A 14,157-nucleotide genomic window follows, 5' to 3' on the forward strand; every position below is an offset into this window, starting at 1 on the left:
AATAATACTCTCTTCCAACCTCTTTGTTTCCTGCACTATATTTACCCATCAGGTCCCGACTAGGTTAGATCTTCCTGTTATATACTCTGTTCTTTTGCTTTCTATCACTTAATACAACTGAATTTTAATTTATTGAGTTACTTTTTAATGTTCCCAAGACTAAGCTCCATGAGGGTAGGGACTGAGTCTCTCTTGTTCATCCTTATATTTCCAGCAACTGGTAAAGGGTTGGGCTCATCCTATATGTGGAATGACCGAATAGTCTACATGCTCCAAAAAATCAGATGAAAAATCTGACTTACTTTGATTCAGCAGTAAGAATGTAAATGAAGTATACAATAACTTAAAAACAAGAAGACGAAGAATGAAGCCTTTAAATTCTGAGGGAAAATTATTCCTAACAGCTTCTATGTCAGACCAAACTATTAACTGAATATAAAAAGAGAGTAATGATATTTTGAGAAATGCAAGGTCTCAAAAATTTTTGAGCACCCATTCTCTGCAAGTTAATGGAAGATGAATCTCACCAAAGCAAAGGGTATTGACCAAGAAAGATGAGAGAAGTTAAGGAAGCTCCTGGATGGTGTCTGTATTGTCAGGGTCCCAACAGGAAAAATACCCTGAAAGGGTTACATTAAGAGTGGGGGATGCAGGGACTCCTAACTGAGGTATAGGCAAGGTTAAGGGAGACAGCAAAGAGTGGCAAAATTCCCAGAGACTAGAGGTAACGTGAAGCCAGTATCATGGCTAGAGCTAAGGAGGCAAGGGAAGGGCACTATTCCCAGGACCCAGTAAGACCTGTAGCCATAGGAGAGGGGCTGTTCCTCGGGAGTTGTGGCCACAAAGAGAACGTGGTCACAGGCCCAGGAGGGAGGGAATGTGTGCATAGAGTAGTTGGTGAGGGAGATTGAGAATGAGTGTGCCAGCATTAGTCATAAGAGTGCGTTAATCATAATGGCCCCAAAGTGGAATATCCCAAATGTCCAGCTATGAATGAATAAATAAAATGTTGTTTATTCATGTAATGGCATATTATTCAACAATAAAAAGTACTAGTACATTCTACAACATGGATGAACCTGGAAAGCATGCTAAGTGAAAGAAGCCAGACACTCTGGGCCACATGTTGAGTGATTCTATTTGTAGGAAATGTCCAGAAGAGGCAAACCCATAGAGACAAAGTTAATTAGCGGTTGCCTTGGGGTGGAGGCAGGAAGACCTCTGGCAGGTGTGGGGAGAAATGGGAAATGACTTCTAACAGATTTTTTTTCTACGTGCTGAAATATTCTAAAATTGTGGTGTCGGTTGCACAACTGAGAATATAACTTGAAAAAACCATTGAACTACAGACTTTAAAGAACCGAATTGTATGGATTGTGAAAGACATCTTAATAAAGCTGTTATTTTTTTAAAGACATACTTAAAACATCCTTTCATACAAGTGAAGTCACTCAGTCATGTTTGACCCTTTGTGACCCCATGGACTATAGCCTATCAGGCTCCTCCATCCATGGGTTTTTCCAGGCAAGAATACTGGCGTGGGTTACCATTTCCTTCTCCAGGAGATCTTCCAGACCCAGGGATTGAACCCGCATCTCTCGCATTGTAGGCAGATGCTTTACCATCTGAGCCACCAGGGAAGATTTTCATACAAGACAATGAGGAAATTATTAAAGGCTACTATCAAAAGGAGTCCACTTTAAAAGATCCCCTAAATGGGACAATTTAAGATTCAACAATAATAACAATTGCAATTAATTGAAGCCTATCAAATTTATTAGGTTAATGAATTTGTGATGTTTTAAAAATAAAAATGCCTTCAAAGGATAAAAACCAGTTTATTATCTAAAAACTAATAAAGTGTCAAGAATTTACTCTGCTTTTCTGTATGAACTACACCGCCAGGTAACCATTTGGCAGATAGGGAGAAGCATGCCTTTATGAAAGGATTTCAATTAATAAGTGAAGAAGGAATGATAGAAATATCGTATCACCATTTTGCAGCTCTCAAAGGATTAATGAACTAAGCACTGAGATCTATAGCTGCTAACGTCTCAGAAAGAAAGACAATTTGACACTACCTGTTTCCTGATCAAAAAATACCATGTCCCCTATGGTCTTTTAAAAGGATCAGACATAGGTCTGATCTGTCCCCTGACCCAGCTGCAAATTTTCAAGAAACACATGGGGTAAAGGATTCTGTTGAACTCACCATAAGTAAGCAATGAGCAAAAATCAGACTAAGTGAAACTACAGATAACTACAAATAAATGTGAGGGAAAGAAAGGGCTGAAAGAGAACCTGTGGATAATAATAGGCTTTCAAAATGTGACAGTTTTTTCAACAGACAAGTTATACAGTAGTGCCCAGAAGATGTGTATTTGGGTAATGATACTGTAAAGAAACACAAGGAAGTGATTACTGTAAAAGTCCAGACAGTGGTTATTATTGGAGTTAAGATTAGGATGGGGACACATGGAAGGGCTCTGGTTAAGTTCCAGTTCTTGAACTGAGTGGTGATTACAACAGTGTTTTGCCTTAATAATAACTCATTAAACTATACATTTGTTTTATGTGTTTTCCTATGTATATGTTTTATCTTGCAATGAAAATTGAAAAAAGGTAAAATCAACTGAGTCGTTATTGCAAGTTTATATTCCCTTTTTCTTGAAAAGAATTTCTCTTTCTTGTGTGTCATAAACTTGCTTGGTGAGTGCCAAGACTGTGACCCTCAATAGAAAATCCTTTCCCAGGTGGGCACATTGATCGTTTTTCCCCTTTTAAAATATTTCTACAGGAGGAATTGAAAATAAACAACCTTATTTTCTCTTTGCTGTTGGATGAAGAAATAAGCTCCAGAGAAACATTCCTGAACAACTACCTTGCAAGGAAGCAGGAGGAGAGGGTAAATACAGTGTCTGATATCTGAGTATCAGCAGTTTCTGACCAACTGCTCCCACTTGACAGGAGTCCACACTCCTGCCTGGCCCCTTCTTTCTTCCTACATTCCTTCTCAAATGTGTGTGTGTTCCTTGGCTCCCCGTCTGGGACTTTTAACCACTGACTGGCTATGGGACCTTGGACAAGACATAACCATTAAAGCTATTTTCAAGCTCTTCTCTAGGGTGTATTGTTCTCTCTGGACCATTTGGCACTCTGTTTCACTAAATATGTAAGTAATGGTTTAGCTTATAGAATGAAAAGCTGTAATTTTTTTAAAATGCTAATAGATATGTTTCATGAAAGAGACAATGAATACAAAATGCTTGTCACATAATAATTTTCAAAAGATGTCAGCTTTTATTAATAGTATTAATAAGTGACATTTATGAATGAATGATTTAAAGTATCATATGACATTCATTTGTGTTTGCCAGACACTCAAAGGCTGGCAGGGGGATGAGAAAGCCATTTAATGAAAATAAGAAAGGGCTTCAGCTGTATCCTGACTAGGAGTTGTTGGCATGGGGAAGCCTGGGGCAAGTTACTTAGAAGCTGGGCTACCTATGTGTTTGGTTTGGGAAGCAGATTTGGGGTTTCCTGATTGGTCCTCAGTTGAAAATGGTGGCAAAAATTAGGAAAGCTGAAAGTTATTGACCAAGTTCTGACAGTTTAGGGGCCAATCACTGCAGAGGTTGTGGTTTCAATTCCTGGCTGGTTGCAGACTGTGAGTCAGTTCTATTTTTATATATGGCCTGGCCATCCTCCATTTACTAATATATATCCAGTCTCTCAGAACCCAGGCCCACATGACTCCCAAGCCTGTGCAATTTCACCACCCATACTGCTCTGCCAAGGGTGTAGTATGCTCCCTGGTCACTTACACACTCATGTACAGAGCTGGCTACACTTTGAAACAGGTGATTGGGATGTTTGTCCTTTCAAAGCCTCCAGTCGGTTTACTTTCTTCTATGAATGTTATCTGTAATTGATACTTCAATTTACATTAATCTTGTACTAGGGAATTCCTTGTACTTTTTAGTATGCTCAATATTTGTATTTATCCTGTTCTGATCTTCTATTCCTGATGTTATTCTAGAACCAGACCACAGAGGCCATCCGAAAGTCTAGAGAAGACCTGGATATGTACAAGGAACACTATGACAACTTACTGGCGGAAGACAAAGTGAGAGCTGTTGCCTCAGTCACTTCCCAGTGTGATAGCATTGCTGCTGCCTGGATTTGGGGAAGATTAAAAGGGATACAATCTAATCTTCTCATAGAATTTTCTCCTACTGTAATTCTCAGTTATGGGTAAACTCCGTTCTATGCCATTGTGTATTTCTAAAAAGCACTGTGTAAAATAAATTTTTGTAAACGTCTCTGGTTTAAGGTTTCTCTTGCACAAAAAAGGAGAGAGCTCATCTAGACTTTAGAGCCTTTCAAACTTCAGGTTGCAATCTCCCTTAGTTGGTTATGAAATCAATTAAGTAGGCTATGACCAGCAGATTTATAAATGGAAAAGACTAGGATAGAAAAGCAAACAGAAGAATAGAATGGAATGTAACAAAACAGAGGTACCTTGTCTGTTTTATAAATATTATTTTGTGAAACTTCAGTTCTAAATAAAACCCTAGTGGCTCAGACAGTAAAGAATCTGCCTGCAATGCAGGAGACCTGGGTTCAAACCCTGGGTCGGGAAGATTTCCTAGAGAAGGGAATGGCAACACACACCAGTTTCTTGCCTTTAGAATCCCATGGACAGAGGAGCCTGGAAGGCTACAGTCTATAGGGCTGCAAAGAGTCGGACACTACTGAGTGACGAACACTTCGCTTCCACTTCACTTCAGTTCTAAGTGATTTCTAAGACCTCTTATATGAAATAATATTTTTAGTTTACTGAGGTGCTTCTTGTTTAAGGTAAATCTTTGTGAAATCCTTGCACAGTGAGTGGTCACCCTTTAACAAGTCTATGTTATAAACCAAGTATTCATGGATTTTTAAAAAATCAAAGTGATACAATTAATATTTTAGAGAGTATTGTCACAGATAAAAGCCTTCTGAACGAAGTTGCAATCCTGGGAATGATATGTTTTTCTTTAGGTTCTGGATCGCAGCTTTAAAAAGGAATTTTCTGAAATTCCCAGTCACCAGGTGGATATACTCTACAAACTTTTTAAACGCCGACCAAGGTTTGTGTCTCCTTTGCTATCATGTTTCTGAGAAAAAACAACTGTTATTAGATTTCAGCTTTTTCTCCCAATTATTTCACAATATTCAGTGTAACATTGTTTACATGAAAATGTCCAAGTATTTTGATCTTAACTCAGTTTTTTAAAGATTATTCTATCTTAACAGTAGGCAATGAAGACTGATGACTTCATTATTTAAAAATAAAGCGTCTAGGTAATCATAGTGCTATTATAGGTTCTGTTTTATACATGAATGTAGCTCCTGACAAGATATAGATGGCAGACAGATTTATAAACTGTTTTTCCCAAGATGTGCTCTAACACATATGCATCCCTTGCGGTGTGAATTGGAATTACACATAAAAGGCTTCCAGGACAAAATAAGTGTAAGGAAATACAGGGTTGAAAAAGATAAATAATTTTCTTTACTGAAGAACATTTCAGAACTTTCTGTAGCCTTTGCATCCCATGTGAGATATAGAATAGGGCGTGTTTTCCAGACCCTTTCCTCAGAGCATCTCATGTGATTGTGTTCAAGACAAAGTTTGAAAAATGCCAGTATGAATGACTGACAATAACCATTATCAAAATAGTTCTGAAACATCTGATTTTGATACTTGAGAGTACCAAACAATTAATTTCACAGATTTCCAAATTTTTATCTATATAGATTTCCATAATTTTTAATCAAACATAATGTAGGAATCAGGGAGTTTGTCACAAAGGTGTAGGCTTATCTGTATCTAAGATACAAACTGATTCTCTCACTTTTGACAGATTATATGCAACCTGAGAAATTCAGCCTAGAACAAATCTTGTATCTTGATTTCCCTGTTTTTAAAGGAGTGAGTTATATATGCCTATGAAGAAAGAAGTGAGACCTATCGAAAGGCAGTAGTGGAAAAAGTACAAGCTGTATTGTCCAGCAGCATTAGCTTTAAATACTGACTCCACACCTATCAGACCTGTGGCCGTGGTCAGTCACTTCTCTCAGAGACTCACTTCCTTCTAGAAAAAGACGATAACTATAGTAACTTCACGGAGAAGGCAATGGCACCCCACTGCAGTACTCTTGCCTGGAAAATCCCATGGACGAAGGAGCCTGGTAGGCTGCAGTCCATGGGATCGCGAAGAGTTGGACATGACTGAGCGACTTCACTTTCACTTCTCACTTTCCTGCACTGGAGAAGGAAGTGGCACCCCACTCCAGTGTTCTTGCCTGGAGAATCCCGGGGACGGGGGAGCCTGGTGGGCTGCTGTCTATGAGGTCACACAGAGTCGGACACGACTGAAGCGACTTAGCATAGTAACTTCACAACATATTGTGAGGTACCTTGAGAGTGAGTGCTGGTACAAATCTCAGTACCCTTCTCTTCCCAGCTGCAGCCCAGGCAAAAAAACCAATCCATAATGTAGATTAAAAAAAGAGGCACTTCTCCAGGTGCACATTTAGCTGAACATATTCCAGGCTACTCACCTGCAGCAAGGACATCAGCAGAGGGTGTGTGGGTCAGAACCAGGGAATACCCATACTTCTCTCAGGCATTTACTTGCCTGCTTAAAATGCCCAGAACGGAGACATTTTCTCATGCAGTTAAAGCTCCCAGTGCTGATTGCAGTTGGGGGACATCTGTAGTCCAATTAAGGTCATGTCTGAGGATCCCAGAGATGTCGAAAGGTCCCAGCAGGTGCTTTTCTCTTTGGGGTAATCCACCCACTAACCACAGGGAAGTGCCATGCAGTGTCACACCTCTCCTAAAGGTTATATTATTTAACAGTGATTGTTTTGTATGTGAAAATATGGAACATTGATAGGCTTTTATTGATAATACCAGGATTCACAAACACAAAATACACGCAGAAACGACCAGTCTTGTGCCTTTCGGAGAGCGACCAGGATCTGGGAAATTGAATCAGGATGCCTTTGCCCAGTTAATGAAAGCCATGGATGACTTGGACAGTATTAATAATATGCCAGAAGGCTTGGACACCTCCGTCTGGGAACATTTCTGCATGGCCAGAAGAGCAAAAGTGGAAAATGAACAGAAAGTATATAACATTTTATCATTCTATTTTATTTCATTTCACTTAGTATGCTAGTGTCAAATATATAGTTTATGGTGGTCAGTCCTTCTAAGAAAATCTAATTATTTAGGTTTCCCACTAGGCTAGCAGTTAGTAATATTAATAATAATGATAAAGAAATAAAATATTAACCTTAGTCTGATTGAGGGCTAAGTACAGGCCTACTTGTAGACCCACTGTCCATAATGACGGCCATTAGCCAGTCATGGTTATTTTTTTGTGTGAAATAAATGTGGGCAGTTCTAATTGAGACATGCTGTTACTGGAAAATATGGGCAGAGTTAGAAGACTTAGTATGAAAAAAAGAATGGAAAATGTCCCAATATTTTTTATATTCTTTACAGGTTGAAATGATAATGTTTTGGATATGTGTTAAATAAAGCAGTGATTTCACCTGTTTCATTTCACTTTTGTAATGTGGCTCCTACAAAATTTAAGATTATGTATGCAGCTGGCATTGGTGGCTCACATGACGTTTCTCTTGGACGACACTGTTGCAGACACAGCTTTTTCTGTCTGCTCTGGTCTTGAGTAGTGTTCATCTCCTTTTGCATAGACTAGAATTATATTTCACCCGAACCAACAAGAACAAACTTTATAGTTTTGCTAGAATGTTTTGTTAATGTAAAAAAACAGTAGGAATTTGAGAGTGTGTTTAATTGGGAAAAGACTCCTTCCTCTTGTTGCTTCTTGACCACACCCTGCCTCCACTCCCCCAGATTCCTTAAACTGGGTGCCACATGTGTGAGGCTGTCATATTTTTGTTGAAGTATCTATGACTGTAAAATGTTGTCTAAGATGATAAGATATCAGAAATATCCTAGCTGCATGCATATTGTCTTTCAGTGAGAAGCAATTTTGACACTTTTGGGGTATACTTTTCTAATTATTCATGGGATGTGCCATGTAAGTTTCAAGTTTCTTGTATTACATAATGGCAGGGATTTAAATTTTTGCTAATTTGTTAGGAAGTTGGACTTAGGTTTTGCAACAAACTTAAAAGATGTATATTTCTCAAGTTCTTTAAAATTAGTTTGCTTTTATTTCTAAAGCTCCGTATGTTCTGAGATGTTTGTGGTTTGATTTCTTCAGGTAAAGCAGAAAGCTGCTGGCTTAATAGAAATGGTGGCTTTCCTCCGGAGAAGAACTGAGGATGATGAGAAGGTGCAACATGAAATTGAAAAAGTGTTCCGTGAGCTCATCCTGTAATTTGAACCTTTCATTCACGTTCGTGTTTTCAGAATCTAAGCTAGGGCTAAATTAAGTTGCGTTATCATGGGGGAGGAGTGCTGACTCACTGGTTTACAGCTGGCACTGGCTTTATTCACGCTTTATAGCTTCTCTTTGGGAAGTGCATTTTGTTATGCAAGACCTTATTTCAGAATGAAATTTACCTTCATGCTCCCTGTTCTTACTGCAAACCATCAAGTTTTTCTTTTTTTTTTACTTTTCAATGTTTTTCCTTTTTAAAATCCTTTTCAGAATTTGAAGTGTAATTTACTTATATTAGTTTCAGATGCACCAATAGTGATCTGATATTGCTATACATTACTCAGTGATCTCCACGATAAGCCTTGTTAGCATTTGTCGTCATACAAAATTCTGATAATATTATTGACTATATTTATATTCCCTATGGTATACCTTATATCCCTGTGACTTACTTAACAAACATGTAAGTTTGGGGAAAGGCTTTTATTTTAATCTCCTTCCACATAAAAATATAAAGAATATGTTTCTGCTAGTAAGTACTTTTAGGCTCAAGCCACAGAAACAAACAGTGTGGAAATTTAAGCAGATATCCAAGAAATTTCCATCTATATGTATGCCTGATAAGCTAATATTTTTCTTCAGGGGAGCTTGTTGCATTTTCCTGAGTGACTAAGATACTGTCTTCTGTCCTTGCTTCACTTTTGGCCATATTATAGCCACATTGATAAATACTTCTCTGATGTCTCCAAATTCATCATTAAACATCATTTTCAGATCTAGGTAATAAGCAAGAATATGGATTACCTAAAAATAGATTTGATAAGTAGCATGCAGATTAAACATTGTTAATATAATATCAGAGATCAATACATGAAGTCAGAACAAATCTACCTGAAGATTTGTTATTTGGTAGTGTCTGTTTTTTTCCACTTATGTTCAAAAGCATATTAATTTTTTCTTAATCATGAAGTAAAACCTTATGAATGTGTTTCTGTGCATACCATTCTGTAAGCAGCCCAAGTGTAATTCCATATCCTCAAGAAAAGAAGTATCACAGAGATCTCTAGGAAAGCTTGTCATTGGAAAAATATTTTCCACATTACTCTCCAGTGTGTTTCCCTTCAGCTTAAGGAAAATTAATTTTGAATTTTATATTCAATTTTTATATCATACATATTTTATTGAAAGTATATATCAAATGATAGGTGAACTTTGGAATGTAAATATGTCACAACTACTTATTTTGAAGTCTTTTTCAATTTAGATTACAGGAAGACAAAGTGAAATTCCAGTTGAATTTGACGATCCAAATCCTCCTTAAACAAGGACAGGTAGAACTGGAGAATTTCCAGTTAATGCTGGATTATTCTGATGCAATCCTCATCAACAAGATAATAATTGAAGACTTGAATTCTGTGATTCGGGTAATTAGCATTTTTTAAAAAGAAAAAAACAACATGTCACCTGCTGTGCCAAATATTTTTCATGTTCCCCCATTTCTATGGGGAATCATTTTCATTCAGTTGGGGTAGGTGTTTCCTACCCTGAAGAAGTTTACACATGTGTCCAGGCCCCACCTCTAGACATGGATATATTTTTTAAAAGCTTGCCAGATAATTTTAAGGTAAAAAGAAGTTCAAGACCATAGAGTTAAATGTTCATTCTAATATACCATCATTTCATTAGAGTCAATTTCCTCATCTAATGATGTTTGATAAGCTTAGATAATTAATTTCAGATCTTGCTTGTTTTTTAATATAAACATCTAATGTTAAAATTTTCCTTCTAAGCACTATTTTAGCTACACTCTACAAATTTTGATAGTTCGTATTTTTATTTTCTTTCCATTTAAAATATTATCTAATTCCCCATGTAACTTCCTATTAGAAGTTACTATAGGTTATTTAGAAGTATGTTGTTTAATTTCCAAATATTTGGGAATTTGGGGCTATTTGGAAATTATGCGCTAATGTTGCTACACGTATTACTTGCTCATAACCCACATTGCATTACTATTGTTCCTTTAGGCAGTCGGTTGTCTTTAAGAGTGATTAAAAATAAAGAAGAAATGATTTTCTATTTCCCTTCAATTTCACCATTTCAAGAGATCCTTCCTTGTGTGGATTGAAGTTTCTGTTTTGTATTATATACCTTCTGCTTAAAGAACTTCTTTTAACTTAACTGAATTGTCTGCTGGTAATGAAATCTGTTTTCCTTTGTCTGAAATTGTCTTTGGTTCACCTCTATTATTAAGATATTTCGCTGGGTTCCCTGGATTGACAGACTCTGTCTCTGTCTCTCAGTCTTTTCACTTTAAAGTTGTTCGTCTTATTCTGGCTTACAGAACTTCTGACAAGATGCCTACTGTATCTTTTTAATCTTTGCATCTCTTAATGTAGTGTGTCTGCCTTTGAGATTTTCTCTTTATCTTTGATTTTCAGCAGTCTGAACATATGTCTAGGGGTGTGTGTGTGTGTGTGTGTGTGATCCTTTTAATGTATTCTTGACTTTGGCTTGATAATATATTTTGTCCAGGATTCTTGCATCCATATTTATCAAGGATATTGACCCATAATTTGCTCTTATTGTGGTGTCTTTTTCTGGATTTGATAACAGGGAAATATTGCCCTCATAAAATGTTTGGACGTATCCCCTTCTTTTCAATTTTTTTCTTAAGTGTTTGAGAAGGATTTATATAAGTTCTGGTATGTTCTATTTTCACTTACATTCATTTCAAAGTATTTTCTAATACTGCTTATGATTTCTTCTTTGGCCCCATTGATTATTTAATAATATTTGATTGAATCTCCACATATTTGCAAATATTCCGGTTTTCTCTCTGTTATTGATTTCTAGTTTCATTCCCTTGTGGTCATATCAGACACTTTGTATGATTTTCATCTTTTAAAATGTATTTGGATTCATCTTATGGCCAAACATATGGTCTGTATTTGAGAATACAGAATAGTGTGTATTCTGCTGGTACTGAGTGAGGCATTCTGTGTATGTCTCTTAGGTCTTGTTCAAATCCTTTATTTCCATATTGATCTTCTATATACTTAAAAACCATGAAATAAACAGTTCCACAGAAGAGGGAACCATGCACTATATCAATTACTTGACAAGAGCATGGTTGTCAACACTCGGAGTGTTGGTTCAGGAGCTCAAATGGCGATGGCTGAAGAAATAACATGAAGTGAGGAAGTTGAGACTGGGACTATTAATAAATCTTATGAAAAAGTTGACTGAAAGGAAAGCAGAGAGGAGCTGTAGTAGTTTGACAGAAGTGTTTCTCAACCTCAGGACTATTGACTTTTGAGCTGGATGGTTATTTGTTAGAGAGAGCTCATGTGCTATGTATTATGTGGAGTTTAGAAGCACCCCTGGCCTCTACCTACTAGATGCTATTAGCAATGCCTCCCCTTCCGGTTGTCAGCCAAAATACCTCCCAATGTAGTTGAATGTCCGCTGGTGGGGCAATGTTTTGCCCATTTGAGAGATACTGCTGCAGAGAAATGTTTGACCTTAAGATTTGGGAGCTGGTGTTGACAAGATCAAGGGTATGATCATGGGAGCTGGGTGGCTGAGCAAACAGAGAAAATATCATTGAAAGTGAGAAATTCGAGGAATTGAGGCCAAGCAATGATCAAAAGATAAAAATAATTTTTAAAGAGAGTAGCAGTTGGCATAGTCTAATGGCATTATCTTGAAAAAGCTAAGTTCTCTAAGGAGAAGAGAGGAAAAATATAAAATATTAACTGATGAAACTCACATACAAATTTATTTTAGAATCTTAGTAGTTTCACTGTTAGCAATCTGGGGGAACAGTTTCATGAAAATATTACTGAACTTCACGTAGTCCATTTGAAATGAAGTATAGAACATCCAAATTATTAAATATCATATTTAACCCATTCAGTTTTCTTGTTTTCTCACTGGCTACCAACCAGATACTATTGTGCCTAGTGTGTTAAACTACAATCCTTTATCTTTAGTGTCAAGAAGCAGGGGAGAATAGGGGTACAAACACTTACAGATTGATGATGGTAGAAGGAATTCCTGCCTAATCATTGACATAAAAGTAAACTGGCTATGCCATTCAAATTATCTTATAATCCTTTCTGTTTAGTAACTATCTTGCTTTATATCATGATCAGATTGTGCCCATGAAGTAATTTCTAATATCTGCTACATTTTCAAAAGAAGATAGAATTATCTCTGCATTCTAAGTGTTTTCTAAGAAAAGCATTCAGCTTCAACTATTCTGAATGCAGAATGTTATATGAATGCCAGTTGTGTGTGTGATTTTTTTTAAGACTCAAGGACAAAAGAAGGTTGCTAGCATGATGGAAAGTAAAGAAGTCCATAAAGGAATATTTCAGATTGAGTGGGAACATAAGAAGATGGAGATGGAAATGGAGGATCTAAATCAGAAGGCTTGGGATATTCAGATGCTGTTTTTTTCAAAAGATCGTCAAAAGGTTAATTCTCCCTGTGCCCCACTATATAATTTTAATTTGTCATTAATGTATTCACTCATTCAACCAATATTTAATAAGATGCTCTGTGATGTCAAGCATATCCTGTGCATAGTATTTCATAATGTGACTGTGGATTCTGTTTCTTCTTTAGTTTACATTTGCTGCCTCTGGTTCTTTATGACCCAGTCAGTAGTATAGTTCTATCTTGCAATTCACCAGGAATTTCCTAATTGTCAAATCTAGTGATCCCTTTCCCAGTCATCACCATCCCTGTAGTATTTGACCATTGACCGTCTTCATTCTCTCTTTTTTCTTTTCTTTCTGGCCAGGAGCATGTGAGATCTCAATTCCCCAACCGGGGATCATATGTACGTTTCCCCACAAACTCCCCCGCCCCCCACAGTGGAAGCAGAGTTTTAACCACTGGACCTCTCCTGGGAGGTCCATCTTCATTTTTAATATTGCCTGCTGTTTTGGTTTCAATCATCCCTCCTGTCTCCTGTATTTCTTCCAACATGTCAAACCACTCTGCCTCTTTTCCTGACTTCTCTTTTGTTTCTACCTCTTAAGGATAGTGATTAAGATTCTGCCCTCATCTCTGTGTTTCTTTCCATGTCCTCTCCTTTGATGATTTCTCTTTTTCTAACTTCCATGATCACTCCTAAGACTCATCCAGGCTTTCTGGATTCCAATTCAATTCCAGTCTCACTTCTCTGAACCTGACCTTTCTCAGCATTATTTCTGTGTTATCTCCCAACAGCACCTCTTCTTATTTTGCTTATTTCTGTTCTTTCAGCCATTCACTTGGGATTAGAGTCGCTGTCCTCTGATTCCTCTCCTTCCCTTGTCTTCCAAGCCTTGCCTAGTGTATCCATTTATTCCCTCATTCTTTGTGCCCCTAGCCTTTACCTTGCTTCAGTTCTTCCCTTTCAATGGTTTCTAGTATTTTATAACAATCTTCTAACAAGTCTCTTGACTTTGGGTTTTTCTCTATCTCATCTATAGATTCATATTCCTATTCAGCTCTAATAACATTCCTACTCTGCTCCATTTTAAACTTCCTCTTCTTACCTGGCCAATGAATTTTCAAGTTCTTAAGTGGTGCTGAGTGTCCTTCAATCTTTCTCAAATTCATTCCCCCTATTAGTCTTTTACACATCAATATTTTCAAACCAAACTGATTCTATTTTCTAGGATTCTTTCTCTGTGCCTTTGCAATACTGGTTCTTCTACCTGGAATATTTTTC

At 37.2% G+C, this 14,157-nt stretch overlaps 1 protein-coding gene across 1 annotated transcript in view; it reads left to right on the plus strand.

Annotated features, from left to right (window-relative positions):
• The window catches only part of CFAP43 (cilia and flagella associated protein 43), a 99,325-nt gene that overhangs the window by 82,387 nt on the left and 2,781 nt on the right, over nt 1–14,157 (plus strand). The window contains exons 29-35 of the mRNA XM_018041743.1: nt 2,798–2,905; nt 4,040–4,126; nt 5,044–5,132; nt 6,968–7,181; nt 8,310–8,422; nt 9,694–9,853; nt 12,746–12,910. Coding sequence (XP_017897232.1) covers nt 2,798–2,905; nt 4,040–4,126; nt 5,044–5,132; nt 6,968–7,181; nt 8,310–8,422; nt 9,694–9,853; nt 12,746–12,910 — 936 coding nt within the window. The remainder of the gene's footprint in view (nt 1–2,797; nt 2,906–4,039; nt 4,127–5,043; nt 5,133–6,967; nt 7,182–8,309; nt 8,423–9,693; nt 9,854–12,745; nt 12,911–14,157) is intronic.

This window comes from Capra hircus, chromosome 26 (assembly GCF_001704415.2).
Source record: "Capra hircus breed San Clemente chromosome 26, ASM170441v1, whole genome shotgun sequence".
Lineage (NCBI taxonomy): Eukaryota > Metazoa > Chordata > Mammalia > Artiodactyla > Bovidae > Capra > Capra hircus.